General features: G+C 37.1%; 1 protein-coding gene across 6 annotated transcripts in view; it reads left to right on the plus strand.

The window, feature by feature from the left end:
* LOC123564844 (protein HID1-like) overlaps nucleotides 1-21,352 on the plus strand; it is a 59,638-nt gene continuing 38,286 nt past the window's right edge. For all 6 annotated transcript variants that reach the window (XM_045358713.2, XM_045358716.2, XM_045358715.2 and 3 more), the window contains exons 1-5: nucleotides 1-142; nucleotides 7,191-7,404; nucleotides 7,947-8,056; nucleotides 8,919-8,963; nucleotides 18,348-18,401. In XM_045358713.2, the coding sequence (XP_045214648.2) occupies nucleotides 77-142; nucleotides 7,191-7,404; nucleotides 7,947-8,056; nucleotides 8,919-8,963; nucleotides 18,348-18,401 (489 nt within the window). In that variant the 5' untranslated portion in view covers nucleotides 1-76. The remainder of the gene's footprint in view (nucleotides 143-7,190; nucleotides 7,405-7,946; nucleotides 8,057-8,918; nucleotides 8,964-18,347; nucleotides 18,402-21,352) is intronic.

Raw genomic sequence — 21,352 nt, forward strand, 5'->3', positions numbered from 1 at the left:
AGAAAATCGATAAATTGACCAATCAACATCAGCAGTTTACGTCACTGCGCATTATACCAACAAACTGCCGAAGAAAATGGGAAATTCTGATACCAAATTAAATTTTAGAAAAGCTGTAATTCAACTAACAACAAAAACACAGGTAAAATATACGGGGAATAACAATTATTTTCGAATATTTCTTTTAAATATGTGTAAATGCAAATAGTGTTCCTTGAATTGATGCTCATTTCATTTATCTAGAACCCCACCCACTAAACCATGCAAACAAACTGGCCTGGGATTTTCAGGACTTGTCCTGATTTCAGCATTTGGCTTCCAGAAAAGGACATTTTAGGCTTAAAATGTACATTGTCAGACTGAATCCCAGGTATCCCTCTTTCTCGTATTCTCGGGGTTTCTCATATTCTCGTTTTTTGCCTTAAAGTTGTCAAATAATTTAGTGTTTGTTATTTTCTAGACAGGCATGGTACAAAACTGACACACTGAAAATTTCAAGTAATTTGAATGCATATTGACGAAACTAGCAGCATTTTACCACAGGCACCAGTATTGGACCTGGGACAAAAATATGTTTGTTTTCATCCTAAATGAGTTCAAAATGAAAAATATGTAGTGAAATATGAGCCCCCTTCAAAATATACATATGTTTACTGAAGGCCAGAATCTCGAGAATCGAGCCTGCGAGCAAAGGGTTCACTTCCCGGGCCGTTGTGAAATAATTTCTCTAGACAATTAAACAAACTACCTATCACCACTTCACGTGTACATTTAGCTACAAAATGAGACCAACCCCAAGTCTCTAGCCCTTCCCATTCATGAAATATCTATCAGAAAACGAGTGCCTTTCTGCTGCAAGTTCCAGGTAGACAGAAATGTGGCACAACGAAACGGTACGAAATCACGGACTAAAAGATGTTTGTCAGCCAAGCAAGGGCCAAATTCAATAAAAAATACTAAATAGTATAAATAAATACAGGGTTGGATATCGTTAAGGACGAAGCGGTCCGATACCGATACCAATGAAACGATACGGTATTTTTAACGATACCGATACCGATACCAAGCTTTGAAGTACATCACATAAGCAATGATTTGGTTAGTATTAAATACACCGTTTTAAGTAGTTATACAGGAAAATTTGTTTGATATATAAACATTTTAAGTCTGTTCATTTGATGTTGTACTAAAATTATGAAAGAGTAAATAAAATAAACATATTTTACAAACTAGAGTTTTCCAAAATAAAAAAAAAGAGTAGATACGTCGCTCACTGTGCAATTTAAATCTAGGACTCACTGACTGTGTTAATGCTTGCTCTGCACTGACGAGAACTGTGAAATTCAACACTTACTAGCTTTCAAATTAACCCATTTAACAAGTCAGGCTCGTTGTCACTCATGATAAATCTTCAACCAGGTTAACTAGTAATGTATTTAAATTGCAACATTTTTTCCAACACAATTTTCATTGAAAAATAACCCTCAAAACGCTTGAAACAACCAGCAATAACGTATTTCTATTAGTTCGCGAAAACCGATGACTTGTTTACGTAGGTTACAGCTTAGTTTCGTAACTTTTTATTAAAATAATTTTTTTTTCATTTGTTTTGATAGAATATGACAAAGAGCAAAAAATGTCGTATATATTGCAATTAAGTATGATTCACGTAGTTTAAAACGACGGGAAAAGAAGTTTTTTATAATAATATTTAGCATACGAAATTATTCGCAAGGCCAGCTCTCCATGTTACTCGGAGCGGTGTCACAGTAAACAATGTCGATCGCGTTATAACTGTGTTTCAAATACTATTTGCTTTTTTTCTGCTTTCTTTTGCCGCGGATTTGGTAATTATTTTGTGTATTTACTTTTATGAAAATACCGGAATCGGAACCGGTTCTTTACGAAACGGTATATACCGGTACTTTACGAAGTGATTATTCGGTACGGTACCGATACCGGGAACCGGTATCCAACCCTAAATAAATACATAAACTAGGGCCACTCACAATCTTCAGTAGCGTCTCAAACACGCGATTTTGGCGTTTCAAATTCTTCCACGGTCTTTCAATTGAGTGCTACGCCATTGAACAGAATTCAAAAGGTATTTTTAAACGCAACTTCTGATTGGCCAATAGCGACACACCTCCGACAGAAGCGCATCGTTTCGCACAAAATTACTCTGATATTGTCGTATCGGTTTCAATGGAGGACAATACAATTGAAAGACCGACGGAAAAATAAAAAAGTAAATATCGCGTGTAGCTGATGCTACTGACGGTGGTGAGTGGCAATAGTCAGCATATTTAGTAATACTTGTTATTAATGTCAAATGAATTTGACCCTTGCTAGGCTGACAAACATCTTTTAGTCCGTGATTTCGTACCGTTTCGTTGTGCCACATTTCTATCTACCTGGAACTTGCAGCAGAAAGGCACTCGTTTTCTGATAGATATTTCATGAATGGGAAGGGCTAGAGACTTGGGGTTGGTCTCATTTTGTAGCTAAATGTACATGTGAAATGGTGATAGGTAGTTTGTTTAATTGTCTAGAGTATTTATTTCACAACGGCCCGGGAAGTGAACCCTTTGCTCGCAGGCTCGATTCTCGAGATTCCGGCCTTCAGTAAACATATGTATATTTTGAAGGGGGCTCATATTTCACTACATATTTTTCATTTTGAACTCATTTAGGATGAAAACAAACATATTTTTGTCCCAGGTCCGATACTGGTGCCTGTGCATTTTACTCATTTTTTTAAAAAATCCTTATTTTTTTCTGGTGGTGTTAGCAAATTTGTCATAAATTATTGATTATGCAATTAATTGTCATATTTCTTGATGTATTTACTACAGAATAAATAATTTTATTACACAATGGTAATTTTAATGTTTTAAATTCTACAACTTATTTGTGGTGAAAAGTCAAATCTAAATCCACGGGAATACGAGAAACTCTTGGTCCATTTCTGCGGGTGAGGGTGGTATCAAACACAGTAACAAAATAATTAAATGGGATAATTTCTGTAACATTTTATGACTCCATCTGAAAGACAAATGAATTTTCTACAAAATAACACCCAAAATCTGTTTATGAAATGGTTAATCTGTTACTGGGAATAAAAACAACCCCTTAAGCCCCCGAGAATATGAGAAAACAGGATATATATGGCCCAAAAATTATGTGCACGCATAATTGCAAGCAGCGTTTTTTTTCACCAAAATATTTGCTGAAAATTATTTGGTACCATTCCATCCTCAAAATAGTATGTTTTTTCCCCTTCTCGATGCATAAAATTCCCCTCCGAAAATCGCCAATCAATTGAATCATAATTCACTACTGGTTGGCGACCCAGAATTTCGGACGACCCAGAAAATCGAACAGTCGCATAAACGCTTACTTTGGCGTAATTTTTGATCATTTCTTGACAAGTACATAGACGTTTGCTTTATGTGCAACACCATCTGCAACAATTGCAAATCAGTAAGTTAAACTTTCAAAAATGGAATATTTACATTTGTTCACAAAATGTTGTGACAGCTCTCACAGGGGGAAGCTGCATGTGCTTTCAGTGCGCATGTGCATACATGTTTTGATGCCCCAACATTATTCAAGGGGAACTCATCTACAATCTGCTAAATGCCTACGAGAAAAGTGCGTTATAAAACAAGTATCAATGTTTTCCCATTAATACCACGAGTTAAATGCATTTAAACCAAATTGTTTTACCTAAAATTTTGTGTCGTATGTAGGCCAGCTGGAGTTTTCAAGCTCTCAGCAGCATCAAACATTTACTGTAACAGTTGAATGTAAACAAGGTTAACAATACTTAATGTCTTTTTATCATTAAAACTGACCTAAACGTGATTCTGCCAAACAGAAGTGATGATAATTAGTATTTTCCTACTGTCCGATTTCTAGGTCCTTCAACACGCTGAAAACGTTAAATTTACGTACCCTCTTTCAGGCCTCAGTGTTCAGTTTATTTTTATATACAAACAAATTTGTGTTTAGCGACACCGAAGAACTGAACTTGATTCAGGTATCATTTCATGAATCTTGAATTAAAAATTAAAATATGACAGATGAAAAGGTTGTGAAATTGTCCGAATCTGGGTCGGCAACCAGTATATTTTGTTAATTTTTATTTAGAAAACACAGGGACTGCGTTTTAGGCGAAGTTGAGCGATAACTTCGCTTTAAAATATTTCACTTCGCCCTTCCCGCCCAGAGAAGCGAAGTTCCAAGTCGCCCTAAAATTGGATGAAAGGAAAACATAATCGGCAATAAAGTGCGCCGAGGTTATACATCTCGGTTATAAATGTAAAGTCTGTAAACACTATGCAATACACAGGATGTCACCGGGAGGCACACGCGGCGAAACGTGTCCATGACAACAAAAGATGATCACTCGATTTCAGATTGGCGCTGCAGGATAAGCTGCTAATTGTTTGCATTTAATGTGATTGCAGTAAACGATAATTAAAGAATGAAAGAGCAATAATTAAAGTTGACCGAAATCGGAGATCAGAGAGCCCGAAAACTTCGTAAAACAGCGATAGTTAACTTTCGAATTACAAACCTAATTACGTGTCAGTCGGCGCGTGGCGTGATTGACATCTGTCAGTAGCTAATAAACATACGACGCTCTGCCTACTGTCATACTTCTGTTTGTGGCGGTGAACAACACTGAAATTGAAATTCACCGAGATTTTGACTGACAAAGCAGAATTGAACTCGAGACACATATCACGGATCGAGCCGAAGCAAGGGACACTTTTTTGTGCGGATCAAACTCGAGTTTTTCTTGATTTTCGCGGGTCAAAACACGGAACCTCGGGTCAACGAACGCCTTCGGTACTTTATAAGGAGATGTTTTATCCAGTAATTCATGGTTTGGGATAAAAATCGTTTCAAAATATTTTTTGCCATCACAATGCAGACTACCCGTTACTCCCGACGTTTATTAAAAATTCAATCGGGATCTGCTTACTAATCATTTTAATTTCTGTTTCATTAAAAACATATAAGTTAAATATAAGACCCTTGACAAACTATTAAATTTGTTGTTTGATAAAAATAGCAGACAACTCTTTTAGTACATTTTGAAATGTGTTAAAGGGAGGTAATACATTTAACCAATTTTTAGCTCACCTGTCACATAGTGACAAGGTGAGCTTTTGTGATCACCCTTTGTCCGTCGTCCGTCGTTTGTCCGTCCGTCCGTCCGTCCGTCAACAATTTCTTGTCTGCACGATAGTGGTTTCATTTATGATTTTATTTTAACCAAACTTGCACACAACTTATATCACCATAAGATCTCAGTTCCTTTCTTGAACTGGCCAGATCCCATTATGGGTTCCAGAGTTATGGCCCCTGAAAGGGCCAAAATCAGCTATTTTGACCTTGTCTGCACTATAGCAGCTTTATTTATGATTTGATTTTTACCAAACTGGCACACAACTTGTATCACCATAAGACCTTGGTTCCTTTCCTGAACTGGCCAGATCCCATTATGGGTTCCAGAATTATGGCCCCTGAAGGGGCCAGAGTTAGCTATTTTGGCCTTGTCTGCACAATAGCAGCTTCATTTATGATTTGATTTTAACCAAACTTGCACACAACTTGTATCACTATAAGATCTTGGTTCCTTTCTTGAACTGGCTAGATTCCATTTTGGGTTCCAGAGTTATGGCCCCTGAAGGGGCCAGAATTAGCTATTTTGACCTTGTCTGCACAATAGCAGCTTCATTTATGATTTGAATTTAATCAAACTTGCACAAAACTTGTGTTGCTATAAGATCTCACTTCCTTTGTTGAACCGGCCAGATCCAATAATGGGTTGCAGAGTTATGGCCCCTGAAAGTGCCAAAATTGGCTATTTTGACCTTGTCTGCACAATAGCAACTTCATTTATGATTTGATTTTAACCAAACTTACACACAACTTGTATCACCACAAGATCTTGGTTCCTTTCTTGAACTGGCCAGATTCCATCATGGGTTCCAGAGTTATGGCCCCTTGAAGGTCCAAAATTGGCTGTTTTGGCTTTTGCAGCCATATAGAGACTTCATTTATGGTTTTATTTGATACAAACTTCCAAAATATCTTGAGCAACAATAAATCTTGGATTCCATGACAAATCAGATCCAATCGTAGGTTCCAGTGTTATTTTATATCTGATTACCTTCCCTGATTGTAGTCAAAATGGATTTATATCAGTAAGTACTTATAGGACTTATTTGAAATTTCATTATTATCATTAGTTGGACTGAGTCAATCAGGGTAGATAACTATGGACTGACTTTATGTCAAATTACCTCCCTTTATTTCAAATTAAAATGGGTATATCTCCGTAACTAATGAAGATACTGATCTGAAATTTCATTTATGTCAACAGATTTATTTGGCAGATCCTTCTTTTGTTCACTTACAATAATTTTCTTTTTAATTACTTCCCTTTTACGTTACTATAAATAGCTTATTTTTAGTAACTTTTTTATTATTGGCCGTAGGGAAAAACCGAGACCACTTTTCTGTGGTACAACATGGATGGTACCTCCAATTTTTAGGTGTATTTTGACATATCTATACCTTGTAAAAAATTTTTTTTTCTTTTTGGTTAAATTTCTTTCCTTTGTTGTTCCTGTCCTTCGGACTTAGATATTTTTTCTGAGGACCTTCTTGTCCTCAAGTGCAATGATAACAGGTGAGCGATATAGGGCCATCATGGCCCTCTTGTTTTTTTTTTTTTTTTTTTTTTTTTTTTTAAAGATTAATTTCCCTTTGTTGTTACTATAAATAACTTACATGATAACATTTTTATAATCAGCCAAAAAAATTCAATATGAAAACAACTGTAGGTTTTTATATATATAAATTTTAATCCAAGTGTTTTGTTATAACATATTGTATATATAGTACAATATTGTTTATACATCATTGACAGATATCAGTTCATTATGTTATACTGCAGTAGAGAAAATTAGGTGCCTTCCAGTAGGGGACTTTGTATTGCATGGCAATACTTCATTCACTTGTTAACCATGGATATGTTGGTCAGACAAATTTCTTTTGGTCATACAATAATTTTAAGTTTTTCAGACCATATGTCTGGCAATCTGTCCAGCAGTTCTACCAAGCCTGTAAAGACATAAATGAAAAAAAATTGTATTTCATATGTATTTCAGCCTATTGAAGCTAGTGATGAAGCATTTTGGGAGCAGTTTTGGTCAGAGAGCGTCACATGTGTGCAGGATGTGTTTACATTAATACCGGCTGCAGAAATACGAGCCTTACGTGAAGAGTCGCCATCAAATTTAGCAACGTTATGTTACAAAGCAGTGGAGAAATTAGTGGCAGCTTCAGAAAGTGGATGTCCATCTCAGAGAGAACAGCAAATAGGTGATTCCTTAAAAGCTTACATATATGTAGACATAATCCTTCAACTTGCAAAATTTTTGGCTAAAGGTAATAAAATTTGGCTAAAAGATTTTTCATTTGGCTAAAAGCTTGGCTAAAAGAAAATTTATCCCAGCGCTACCACTGACTATCTACCAGTAGAGCTGCTCTGTTTGGTATCACTAAATGTTTTCCAACTTTAGTACAGGGTAATTTACAGCTTGCATTAAGTTTTCTTTCTTTAGCTTCAGATTGGAGACATTTAAGAGTTACGGAAGATGTTGATCTGAAATGAAAGACAAAACTTTGATCAGTTTTTCAATATAATTTATGTTTTTAAACTTGCCTGGGATAAATTTACAAGACCTGACATGACGGAAATCTTCGACTATGGATTATGTAATCTTACTAACTGTGATTTATAGCAATATTTCTAGCAATATATATTCATGTTCCATTAATTTTGTTTAAAATGTTGAAACTATATATAGAGAAATAATTTGCTGATTGTTTTGTTTATAATAATTTATATATGTGTTTTCCAGTGTTGAACTGTGTAAGATTGTTGACGAGGGTGTTGCCATATATATTTGAAGATCCTGATTGGAGGGGATTCTTTTGGTCAACATTGCCTGGCCAGGTGGAAGATGCAGAGGTATGACCGTGTAGAAAAACATTCAAAACTGATTTGAAGCAACTGAATTTAATTAGTTGATAGAAAGAACTGCAGAATTAGAAAAAAATCATTTTCGTACTAAGACTGTGTCAGAAATATTTTCTTAAAGGTTCTCAATTGTTATCCTGTAAAAACTGAGTTTTTTTTTGTCATTGCTGGTCCCTAATAATTTGGTCACAAATTGGTGTTCCAAAATTTGGGGAAAAACACCTCTTATGGTAGCTTGTCCAACAGTTGTGTTTGTTGTAAATCTCTTCATGTATATTTGATAGACTTTAATGTACTTTTACCTTATTTAGTATGCCATGCTATGGTGTGTGTACAGCAGATATGCAGTAGAAACATGTACGACTCTGCTTCAGAGTTCATTTGAAAATTTGAAATATCATTTTTCAGATAAAAATATATTATAGGTGCGGAGATACTGTTTTATCATTTCATAGATAATAAAGAACGATATGAAATTTCTGATAAAATGCATCCCTAGTAAAAAGGTGGCATAGTGATCGAGGTGTTGGTCCGTCAGCCTATTTTTGACAAGTATATGCATGTTGGTGTCACAGGCACACTTTTTAATGTCCTGAGGAATCCTATTATTACTGTTTTTGAACAAGGGGGATTCCAGAGAAATACACAAATATGGCAAGATTTCGTAAAAATTATTTTTATGAAAATGAACAAAAACTGATACATGTATACAGGAAAAGCCTGGCCCTAGTTTCAGACTAGTATGCCTTTATATAAATGGAGCAAAGAGTGATATTTTTCCCAGATGTTTGTGTCCAGTATTGTATGATTATGTTTTATCATAGTTATGCTAAAACTCATTTTTATCATTCAGAATGACAGTCCACCTCTGGCTCAGACATTGCTGAATGCACTTTGTGTAAGTATACAAAATATAATTGGCAAAAACTTAAGCCTTAAGTAATTAAATAAATGAGTACTGTCAGTTCATACAGAAAGCATTTTTAGGTCACCTGTCACATAGTGTCAAGGTGAGCTTTTGTGATCACCCTTTGTGCGTCAGTGCATCCGTGCATCAACAATTTCTTGTCTGCACGATAGTGGTTTCATTTATGATTTTATTTTAACCAAACTTGCACACAACTTGTATCACCATAAGATCACGGTTCCTTTCTTGAACTGGCCAGATCCCTTTATGGGTTCCAGAGTTATGGCCCCTGAAAGGGCCAAAATTAGCTATTTTGACCTTGTCTGCACAATAGCAGCTTTATTTATGATTTGACTTTTACCAAACTGGCACACAACTTGTATCACCATAAGATCTTGGTTCCTTTCTTGAACTGGCCAGATTCCGTTACAGGTTCCAGAGTTATGGCCCCTGAAAGGACCAGAATTAGCTATTTTGACCTTGTCTGCACAATAGCTTCATTAATGATTTTATTTTAACCAAACTTGCACACAACTTGTATCACCATAAGATCTTGGTTCCTTTCTTGAACTGGCCAGATTCCGTTATGGGTTCCAGAGTTACGGCCCCTGAAAGGGCCAGAATTAGCTATTTTGACCTTGTCTGCACAATAGCAGCTTCATTTATGATTTGAATTTAATCAAACTCGCACACAACTTGTATCACCACAAGATCTTGCTTCCTTTCTTCAACTGGCCAGATTCCATCATGGGTTCCAGAGTTATGGCCCCTTAAAGGTCCAAAATTGGCTATTTTGGCTTTTGCAGCCATATAGAGACTTCATTTATGGTTTTATTTGATACAAACTTCCAAAATATCTTCAACAACGATAAATCTTGGATTCCATGACAAATCAGATCCAATCGTAGGTTCCAAAGTTATTTTATATCTGATTACCTCCCCTGATTGTAATCAAAATGGATTTACATCAGTAAGTACTTATAGGACTTGTTTGAAATTTCATTATTGTAATTAGTTAGACTGAGACAATCAGGGTAGATAACTAGGGACTGATTTTATGTCAGATTACCTCCCTTTATTTCAAATTAAAATGGGTATATCTCCATAACTAATGAAGATACTGATCTGAAATTTCATTTATGTCAACAGATTTATTTGGCAGATCCTTCTTTTGTTCACTTACAATATATTTTTTAGCTCACCTGTCACATAGTGACAAGGTGAGCTTTTGTGATCACCCTTCGTCCGTCGTCAGTCCGTCTGTGCGTCCGTCAACAATTTCGTGTCTGCACGATAGTGGTTTCGTTTATGATTTTATTTTAACCAAACTTGCACACAACTTGTATCACCATAAGGTCTCGGTTCCTTTCTTGAACTGGCCAGATCCCATTATGGCTTCCAGAGTTATGGCCCCTGAAAGGGCCAAAAATAGCTATTTTGACCTTGTCTGCACAGTAGCAGCTTTATTTATGATTTGATTTTTACCAAACTGGCACACAACTTGTATCACCATAAGATCTCGGTTCCTTTCTTGAACTGGCCAGATCCCATTATGGGTTCCAGAGTTATGGCCCCTGAAAGGGCCAAAATTAGCTATTTTGACCTTGTTTGCACAGTAGCAGCTTTATTTATGATTTGATTTTTACCAAACTGGCACACAACTTGTATCACCATAAGATCTTGGTTCCTTTCTTAAACTGGCCAGATTCCATTATGGGTTCCAGAGTTATGGCCCCTGAAAGGGCCAGAATTAGCTACTTTGACCTTGTCTGCACAATAGCAGCTTCATTTATGATTTGATTTTAACCAAACTGGCATACAACTTGTATCACCATAAGATCTTGGTTCCTTTCTTGAACTGGCGAGATTCCTTTATGGGTTCCAGAGTTATGGCCCCTGAAAGGGCCAGAATTAGCTATTTTGACCTTGTCTGCACAATAGCAGCTTCATTTTTGATTTGAATTTAATCAAACTTGCAGAAAACTTGTGTCACCATAAGATCTTGATTCCTTAGTTGAACCAGCCAGATCCCATAATGGGTTCCAAAGTTATGGCCCCTGAAAGGGCCAAAATTAGCTATTTTGACCTTGTCTGCACAATAGCAGCTTCATTTATGATTCGATTTTAACCAAACTTGCACACAACTTGTATCACCACAAGATCTTGGTTCCTCTCTTGAACTGGCCAGATTTCTTCATGGGTTCCAGAGTTATGGCCCCTTAAAGGTCCAAAATTGGCTATTTTGTCTTTTGCAGCCATATAGAGACGTCATTTATGGTTTTATTTGATACAAATTTCCAAAATAACTTCAACAACAATAATTCTTGGATTCCATAACAAATCAGATCCAAGCATAGGTTCAGAGTTATTTTATATCTGATTACCTCCCCTGATTGTAATCAAAATGGATTTATATCAGTAAGTACTTATAGGACTTATTTGAAATTTCATTATTGTCATTAGTTGGACTGAGCCAATCAGGGTAGATAACTATGGACTGATTTTATGTCAAATTACCTCCCTTTATTTCAAATTAAAATGGGTATATCTCCATAACTAATGAAGATACTGATCTGAAATTTCATTTATGTCAACAGATTTATTTGGCAGATCCTTCTTTTGTTCACTTACAATATATTTTTTAGCTCACCTGTCACATAGTGACAAGGTGAGCTTTTGTGATCACCCTTCGTCCGTCGTCAGTCCGTCTGTGCGTCCGTCAACAATTTCGTGTCTGCACGATAGTGGTTTCGTTTATGATTTTATTTTAACCAAACTTGCACACAACTTGTTTCACCATAAGGTCTCGGTTCCTTTCTTGAACTGGCCAGATCCCATTATGGGTTCCAGAGTTATGGCCCCTGAAAGGGCCAAAAATAGCTATTTTGACCTTGTCTGCACAGTAGCAGCTTTATTTATGATTTGATTTTTACCAAACTGGCACACAACTTGTATCACCATAAGATCTCGGTTCCTTTCTTGAACTGGCCAGATCCCATTATGGGTTCCAGAGTTATGGCCCCTGAAAGGGCCAGAATTAGCTATTTTGACCTTGCCTGCACAGTAGCAGCTTTATTTATGATTTGATTTTTACCAAACTGGCACACAACTTGTATCACCATAAGATCTTGGTTCCTTTCTTGAACTGGCCAGATTCCATTATGGGTTCCAGAGTTATGGCCCCTGAAAGGGCCAGAATTAGCTACTTTGACCTTGTCTGCACAATAGCAGCTTCATTTATGATTTGATTTTTACCAAACTGGCATACAACTTGTATCACCATAAGATCTTGGTTCCTTTCTTGAACTGGCGAGATTCCTTTATGGGTTCCAGAGTTATGGCCCCTGAAAGGGCCAGAATTAGCTATTTTGACCTTGTCTGCACAATAGCAGCTTCATTTTTGATTTGAATTTAATCAAACTTACAGAAAACTTGTGTCACCATAAGATCTTGATTCCTTAGTTGAACCAGCCAGATCCCATAATGGGTTACAAAGTTATGGCCACTGAAAGGGCCAAAATTAGCTATTTTGACCTTGTCTGCACAATAGCAGCTTCATTTATGATTCGATTTTAACCAAACTTGCACACAACTTGTATCACCACAAGATCTTGGTTCCTCTCTTGAACTGGCCAGATTTCTTCATGGGTTCCAGAGTTATGGCCCCTTAAAGGTCTAAAATTGGCTATTTTGGCTTTTGCAGCCATATAGAGACGTCATTTATGGTTTTATTTGATACAAATTTCCAAAATAACTTCAACAACAATAATTCTTGGATTCCATAACAAATCAGATCCAAGCATAGGTTCAGAGTTATTTTATATCTGATTATCTCCCCTGATTGTAATCAAAATGGATTTATATCAGTAAGTACTTATAGGACTTATTTGAAATTTCATTATTGTCATTAGTTGGACTGAGCCAATCAGGGTAGATAACTATGGACTGATTTTATGTCAAATTACCTCCCTTTATTTCAAATTAAAATGAGTATATCTCCATAACTAATGAAGATACTGATCTGAAATTTCATTTATGTCAACAGATTTATTTGGCAGATCCTTCTTTTGTTCACTTACAATATATTTTTTAGCTCACCTGTCACATAGTGACAAGGTGAGCTTTTGTGATCACCCTTCGTCCGTCGTCAGTCCGTCTGTGCGTCCGTCAACAATTTCGTGTCTGCACGATAGTGGTTTCGTTTATGATTTTATTTTAACCAAACTTGCACACAACTTGTATCACCATAAGGTCTCGGTTCCTTTCTTGAACTGGCCAGATCCCATTATGGCTTCCAGAGTTATGGCCCCTGAAAGGGCCAAAAATAGCTATTTTGACCTTGTCTGCACAGTAGCAGCTTTATTTATGATTTGATTTTTACCAAACTGGCACACAACTTGTATCACCATAAGATCTCGGTTCCTTTCTTGAACTGGCCAGATCCCATTATGGGTTCCAGAGTTATGGCCCCTGAAAGGGCCAAAATTAGCTATTTTGACCTTGTCTGCACAGTAGCAGCTTTATTTATGATTTGATTTTTACCAAACTGGCACACAACTTGTATCACCATAAGATCTTGGTTCTTTTCTTGAACTGGCCAGATTCCATTATGGGTTCCAGAGTTATGGCCCCTGAAAGGGCCAGAATTAGCTACTTTGACCTTGTCTGCACAATAGCAGCTTCATTTATGATTTGATTTTAACCAAACTGGCATACAACTTGTATCACCATAAGATCTTGGTTCCTTTCTTGAACTGGCGAGATTCCTTTATGGGTTCCAGAGTTATGGCCCCTGAAAGGGCCAGAATTAGCTACTTTTACCTTGTCTGCACAATAGCAGCTTCATTTATGATTTGATTTTAACCAAACTGGCATACAACTTGTATCACCAGAAGATCTTGGTTCCTTTCTTGAACTGGCGAGATTCCTTTATGGGTTCCAGAGTTATGGCCCCTGAAAGGGCCAGAATTAGCTATTTTGACCTTGTCTGCACAATAGCAGCTTCATTTTTGATTTGAATTTAATCAAACTTGCAGAAAACTTGTGTCACCATAAGATCTTGATTCCTTAGTTGAACCAGCCAGATCCCATAATGGGTTCCAAAGTTATGGCCCCTGAAAGGGCCAAAATTAGCTATTTTGACCTTGTCTGCACAATAGCAGCTTCATTTATGATTCGATTTTAACCAAACTTGCACACAACTTGTATCACCACAAGATCTTGGTTCCTGTCTTGAACTGGCCAGATTTCTTCATGGGTTCCAGAGTTATTACCCCTTAAACGTCTAAAATTGGCTATTTTGGCTTTTGCAGCCATATAGAGACGTCATTTATGGTTTTATTTGATACAAATTTCCAAAATAACTTCAACAACAATAATTCTTGGATTCCATAACAAATCAGATCCAAGCATAGGTTCAGAGTTATTTTATAACTGATTACCTCCCCTGATTGTAATCAAAATGGATTTATATCAGTAAGTACTTATAGGACTTATTTGAAATTTCATTATTGTCATTAGTTGGACTGAGCCAATCAGGGTAGATAACTATGGACTGATTTTATGTCAAATTACCTCCCTTTATTTCAAATTGAAATGGGTATATCTCTGTAACTAATGAAGATACTGATCTGAAATTTCATTTATGTCAACAGATTTATTTGGCAGATCCTTCTTTTGTTCACTTACAATAATTTTTTTTTTAATTACTTCCCTTTTACGTTACTATAAATAGCTTATATTTAGTAACTTTTTTATTATTGGCCGTAGGGAAAAACCGAGACCACTTTTCTGTGGTGCAACATGGATGGTACCTCCAATTTTTAGGTGTATTTTGACATATCTGTACCTTGTAAGAATTTTTTTTTCTTTTTGGCTAAATTTCTTCCCTTTGTTGTTACTGTCCTTTGGACTTAGATATTTTTAGCTCACATGTCACGAAGTGACAATGTGAGCTTTTGTGATCGCGCAGCGTCCGTCGTCCTTTGGACTTAGAAGATATTTTTTCTGAGGACCTTCTTGTCCTCAAATGCAGTGATAACAGGTGAGCGATATAGGGTCATCATGGCCCTCTTGTTTTAATTACTTCCCTTTTACGTTACTATAAATAGCTTATTTTTAGTAACTTTTTTATTATTGGCCGTAGGGAAAAACCGAGACCACTTTTCTGTGCTACAACATGGATGGTATCTCCAATCTTTAGGTGTATTGTGACATATCTTTACCTTGTAAGAATTTTTTTTTTCTTTTTGGTAAATTTCTTCCCTTTGTTGTTCCTGTCCTTTGGACTTAGATATTTTTAGCTCACATGTCACGAAGTGACAGTGTGAGCTTTTGTGATCGCGCAGCATCCGTCGTCCGTGCGTAAACTTTTTGCTTGTGACCTCTCTAGAGGTCACATTTTTCATGGGATCTTTATGAAAGTTGGTCAGAATGTTCATCTTGATAATATCTAGGTCAAGTTCGAAACTGGGTCATGTGCGGTCAAAAACTAGGTCAGTAGGTCTAAAAATAGAAAAACCTTGTGACCTCTCTAGAGGCCATATATTTCACAAGATCTTCATGAAAATTGGTCAGAATGTTCACCTTGATGATATCTAGATCAAGTTCGAAACTGGGTCCTGTGCCGTCAAAAACTAGGTCAGTAGGTCAAATAATAGAAAAACCTTGTGACCTCTCTAGTTGCTATATTTTTCATGGGATCTGTATGAAAGTTGGTCTGAATGTTCATCTTGATGATATCTAGGTCAAGTTCGAAACTGGGTCAGCTGCGATCAAAAACTAGGTCATTAGGTCTAAAAAAAGAAAAACCTTGTGACCTCTCTAGAGGTCATACTTTTGAATGGATCTTCATGAAAGTTGGTCAGAATGTTCACCTTGATGATATCTAGGTCAAGTTCGAAACTGGGTCACGTGCCATCAGTAACAAGGTCAGTAGGTAAAATAATAAAAAAACCTTGTGACCTCTCTAGAGGCCATATTTTTCATGGGAACTGTTTGAAGGTTGGTCTGAATGTTCATCTTGATGATATCTAGGCCAAGTTCGAAACTGGGTCAGCTGTGGTTAAAAACTAGGTCAGTAGGTCTAAAAATAGAAAAACCTTGTGACCTCTCTAGAGGCCATATTTTTCATGGGATCTGTATGAAAGTTGGTCTGAATGTTCATCTTGATGATATCTAGGTCAGGTTCAAAACTGGGTCACATGAGCCATCATGGCCCACTTGTTCTTTTATTCAACTTTTTAAATGAAGTTTATAGGGGTGTGTGGGAGTCACCTTACCTTCTGTTGGTTGGTTGGTCATGTAGTCAGAAGGTCATGCAGTCAGAATGTGTGTGACATATTTTTTATCCCCTCTCAAGTTTGTGGACTTTTGTGTGACTTTTTTTTTTTTATGGACGTAGGTGGTGAGATCCATACACACATCCCATATAAGCTTGTGCCACAAACTGCTTGCACAGTTTTTAGCTCACCTGTCACAAAGTGACAAGGTGAGCTTTTGTGATCGCGCGGTGTCCGTCGTGCGTCCGTGCGTCCGTAAACTTTTGCTTGTGACCACTCTAGAGGTCACATTTTTCATGGGATCTTTATGAAAGTTGGTCAGAATGTTCATCTTGATGATATCTAGGTCAAGTTCGAAACTGGGTCACGTGCCATCAAAAACTAGGTCAGTAGGTCTAAAAATAGAAAAACCTTGTGACCTCTCTAGAGGCCATATATTTCATAAGATCTTCATGAAAATTGGTCAGAATGTTCACCTTGATGATATCTAGGTCAAGTTCGAAACTGGGTCCGTGCCATCAAAAACTAGGTCAGTAGGTCTAAAAATAGAAAAACCTTGTGACCTCTCTAGAGGCCATATTTTTCATGAGATCTTCATGAATATTGGTCAGAATGTTTACCTTGATGATTTCTAGGTCAAGTTCGAAACTGGGTCACGTAGGGTCAAAAACTAGGTCAGTAGGTCTAAAAATAGAAAAACCTTGTGACCTCTCTAGAGGCCATATTTTTTTCATGAATCTTCATCCACTATTTGGTCAGATCTTTACCTTGATGATATCTAGTCAAGTTCGAAACTGGTCACGTAGGTCCAGAAACTAGGTCAGTAGGTCTAAAAATAGAAAAACCTTGTGACCTCCCTAGAGGCCATTTTCTCATGGATCTTCATGATATTGGTCAGAATGTTCACCTTGATATATCTAGTCAAGTTCGAAACTGGGTCACGTGGGATTAAAAACTAGGTCAGTAGATCTAAAAATAGAAAAACCTTGTGACCTCTCTAGAGGCCATATTTCTACAATGATCTTCATGAAAATTGGTCAGAATGTTCACCTTGATGATATCTAGGTCAAGTTCGAAACTGGGTCACGTGGCGGTTCAAAAACTAGGTCAGTAGGTCTAAAAATAGGAAAAACCTTGTGACCTCTCTAAGGCTATATTTTTCATGGATCTTCATGAAAGTTGGTCAGAGTGTTTACTTTGAAGATATCTAGGTCAAGTTCGAAACTGGGTCACGTGGGATCAAAAACTAGGTCAGTAGTCTAAAAAAGAAAAACCTTGTGACCTCTCTAGAGGCATATTTTTCATGAGATCTTCATGATGTATTAGTCAGAATGTTCATCTTGATGATATCTAAGTCAAGTTCGAAACTGGGTCACGTGCGGTAAAACTAGGTCAGTAGGTCTAAAAATAGAAAAAACCTTGTGACCTCTCTAGAGGCCATATTTTCTCAACGGATGTTCATGAAATTGGTCAGAATGTTCAGCTTGATGATATCTAGGCAGGTTTGTAACTGGGTCAGTGTGGTAAAAAACTAGGTCAGTAGGTCGAAAAATAGAAAAACCTTGTGACCTCTCTAGAGGCTATATTTTTCACGAGATCTTCATGAAAATTGGTGAGAATGTTCACCTTGATGATATCTAGGTCAAGTTAAAATGGGTCACGTGCCTCAAAACTAGGCCATTAGTCAAATTAAATGAAAAAGGTTGTGGACCCTCTCTAGAGGCCTTGGTTTCATGGTCGTTCATGAAAATTGGTCAAATATTTTTATCCCTTGAATATCTAGTGGCACTTTGTGCTCAGAACTAGTCACTATTGTCAATTAATGAAATAGATGGGACATCATACTCATCACACTGGTCCATGTGGATAGGTGAGCCGATTCAGACCATCATGCATCTTGTTGGTAAGGAGCTACAAAGCATCCGTAATTAAAATGTCTGTATTCTTATTCCTATGACAAAGCATTGTTCTGCGGTATTTATCACATTAGGTGATAGCTCTAGTTCAATAGATTTTTGTAGATAAGTTTTTGTCTTCTTACTTTTAGGAATCTATTATGTCATATATAAATTAAATGTTTCAATTATGTTTTCAGGATCTGCTGTTTTGTCCCGAATTCACAGTTGCATCTGGAAGAAAGTCAGGCCCAGTATGTTATAATACTTATATGTACATGTGCTTTTTTATCCCCCCGCCAAAGGCGAAGGGGATATTAGAAATGCTCTCCGTCCGTGTGTGCGTGCGTGCGTCCGTCCGTCCGCAACGATCTTTGTCCGGAGCATAACTCCAAAAGTACTGGAGGGATTTTCTTCAAACTTCATACACTGATAGAACACATTAGGAGGAAGTGCAGTGTGCAAGAACAATAACTCTACCTTGCCTATTTTTGAGTTATTCCCCTTTATCTTATTTTCTTAAAAAAAATTGTCCGGAGCATAACTCCAAAAGTACTGGAGGGATTTTCTTCAAACTTCATACACTGATAGAACACATTGGGAGGAAGTGCAGTGTGCAAGAACAATAACTCTACCTTGCCTATTTTTTGAGTTATTCCCCTTTATCATATTTTCTTAAAAAAATTTGTCCGAAGCATATCTTTTTCATGCATGGAGGGATTTTGATATATCTTGGCACAAATGTTCACCATCACGAGGCGGAGTGTCATGCGTAAGAACCAGGTCCCTAGATCTAAGGTCAAGGTCACACTTAGAGGTCAACGGATACAAGAATGAAAACCTTGTCCGGAGCATTTCTTCTTCATGCATAGAGGGATTTTGATATAACTTGGCACAAATGTTCACCACCACGAGACAGAGTGTCATGCGCAAGATCCAGGTCCCTAGGTGTAAGGTCAAGGTCACACTTAGAGGCCAAAGGTCAGATACAAGAATGACTTTGTCCGAAGCATTTCTTCTTCATGCATGGAGGGATTTTGATGTAACTTGGCACAATTATACACCATCATGAGACGAAGTGTCATGCGCAGTTCCCTTCTTTAGAATTACTTCCCTTTGTTGTTACTTTAAATAGCTTTTATTGTAACTTTTTCATTACTAGTTGTAGGGAAAAATCAAGACCACTTTTCTGTAGTACAACATGCATGCTACATCCAATTTTGAGGTGTATTTTGACCAATCTCTACCTGGTTAAGATTTCTGTGTGTACTTTCAATTTTTTTTGATTTTTTTTTTTTTTGAAGATTAACTTCCCTTAGTTGTTACTATAAATAACTTATATTGTAACATTTTTAGCTCACCTGTCACAAAGTGACAAGGTGAGCTTTTGTGATCGCGCAGTGTCCGGCGTCCGTCGTCCGTCCGTCCGTCCGTGCGTGCGTGCGTCCGTAAACTTTTGCTTGTGACCTCTCTATAGGTCACATTTTTCGTGGGATCTTTATGAAAGTTGGTCAGAATGTTCACCTTAATGATATCTAGGTCAAGTTCGAAACTGGGTCACGTGCCATCAAAAACTAGGTCAGTAGGTCTAAAAATAGAAAAACCTTGTGACCTCTCTAGAGGCCATAATTTTCAATGGATCTTCATGAAAATTGGTCAGAATGTTCACCTTGATGATATCTAGGTCAAGTTCGAAACTGGGTCATGTGCCTTCAAAAACTAGGTCAGTAGGTCTAAAAATAGAAAAACCTTGTGACCTCTCTAGAGGCCATATATTTCACAAGATCTTCATGACAATTGGTAAGAATGTTCACCTTGATGATATCTAGATCAAGTTCGAAACTGGGTCACGTGCCATCAAAAACTAGGTCAGTAGGTCTAAAAATAGAAAAACCTTGTGACCTCTCTAGAGGCCATAATTTTCAATGGATCTTCATGAAAATTGGTCAGAATGTTCACCTTGATGATATCTAGGTCAAGTTCGAAACTGGGTCACGTGCCATCAAAAACTAGGTCAGTAGGTCAAATAATAGAAAAACCTTGTGACCTCTCTAAAGGCCATATTTTTCATGGGATCTGTATGAAAGTTGGTCTGAATGTTCATCTTGATGATATCTAGGTCAGTTTTGAAACTGGATCACGTGGGTCAAAAACTAGGTCAGTAGGTCTAAAAATAGAAAAACCTTGTGACCTTTCTAGAGGCCATATATTTCACAAGATCTTCATGAAAATTGGTCAGAACGTTCACCTTGATGATATCTAGGTCAGTTTCGAAACTGGGTCACGTGCCATCAAAAACTAGGTCAATAGGTCAAATAATAGAAAAACCTTGTGACCTCTCTAAAGGCCAAATTTTTCATGGGATCTGTATGAAAGTTGGTCTGAATGTTCATCTTGATGATATCTAGGTCAAGTTCGAAACTGGGTCAACTGCGGTCAAAAACTAGGTCAGTAGGTCTAAAAATAGAAAAACCTTGTGACCTCTCTGGAGGCCATATATTTCATGAAATCTTCATGAAAATTGGTCAGAATGTTCACCTTGATGATATCTAAGTCAAGTTCGAAAATGGGTCACATGCCGTCAAAAAGTAGGTCAGTAGGTCAGATAATAGAAAAACCTTGTGACCTCTCTAGAGGCCATATTTTCCATGGGATCTGTATGAAAGTTGGTCTGAATGTTCATCTTGATGACATCTAGGTCAAGTTTGAAAGTGGGTCACGTGCCATCAAAAACTAGGTCAGTAGGTCAAATAATAGAAAAACCTTGTGACCTCTCTAAAGGCCATATTTTTCAACGGATCTTCATGAAAGTTGGTCTGAATGTTCATCTTGATGATATCTAGTTCAAGTTCGAAACAGGGTCATATGCGGTCAAAAACTAGGTCAGTAGGTCTAAAAATAGAAAAACCTTGTGACCTCTCTAGAGGTCATACTTGTGAATAGATCTCTATAAAAATTGATCAGAATGTTCATCTTGATGATATCTAGGTCAAGTTCGAAAGTGGGTCACGTGCCATCAAGAAGTAGGTCAGTAGGTCAAATAATGAAAAAACGTTGTGACCTCTCTAGAGGCCATTTTTTTCATGGGATCTGTATGAAAGTTGGTCTGAATGTTCATCTTGATGATATCTAGATCAAGTTTGAAACTGGGTCAACTGTGATCAAAAACTAGGTCAGTAGGTCTTGAAATAGAAAAACCTTGTGA

The sequence above is a fragment of the Mercenaria mercenaria genome, chromosome 2, assembly GCF_021730395.1.
Source record: "Mercenaria mercenaria strain notata chromosome 2, MADL_Memer_1, whole genome shotgun sequence".
Taxonomy (NCBI): Eukaryota; Metazoa; Mollusca; class Bivalvia; order Venerida; family Veneridae; genus Mercenaria; species Mercenaria mercenaria.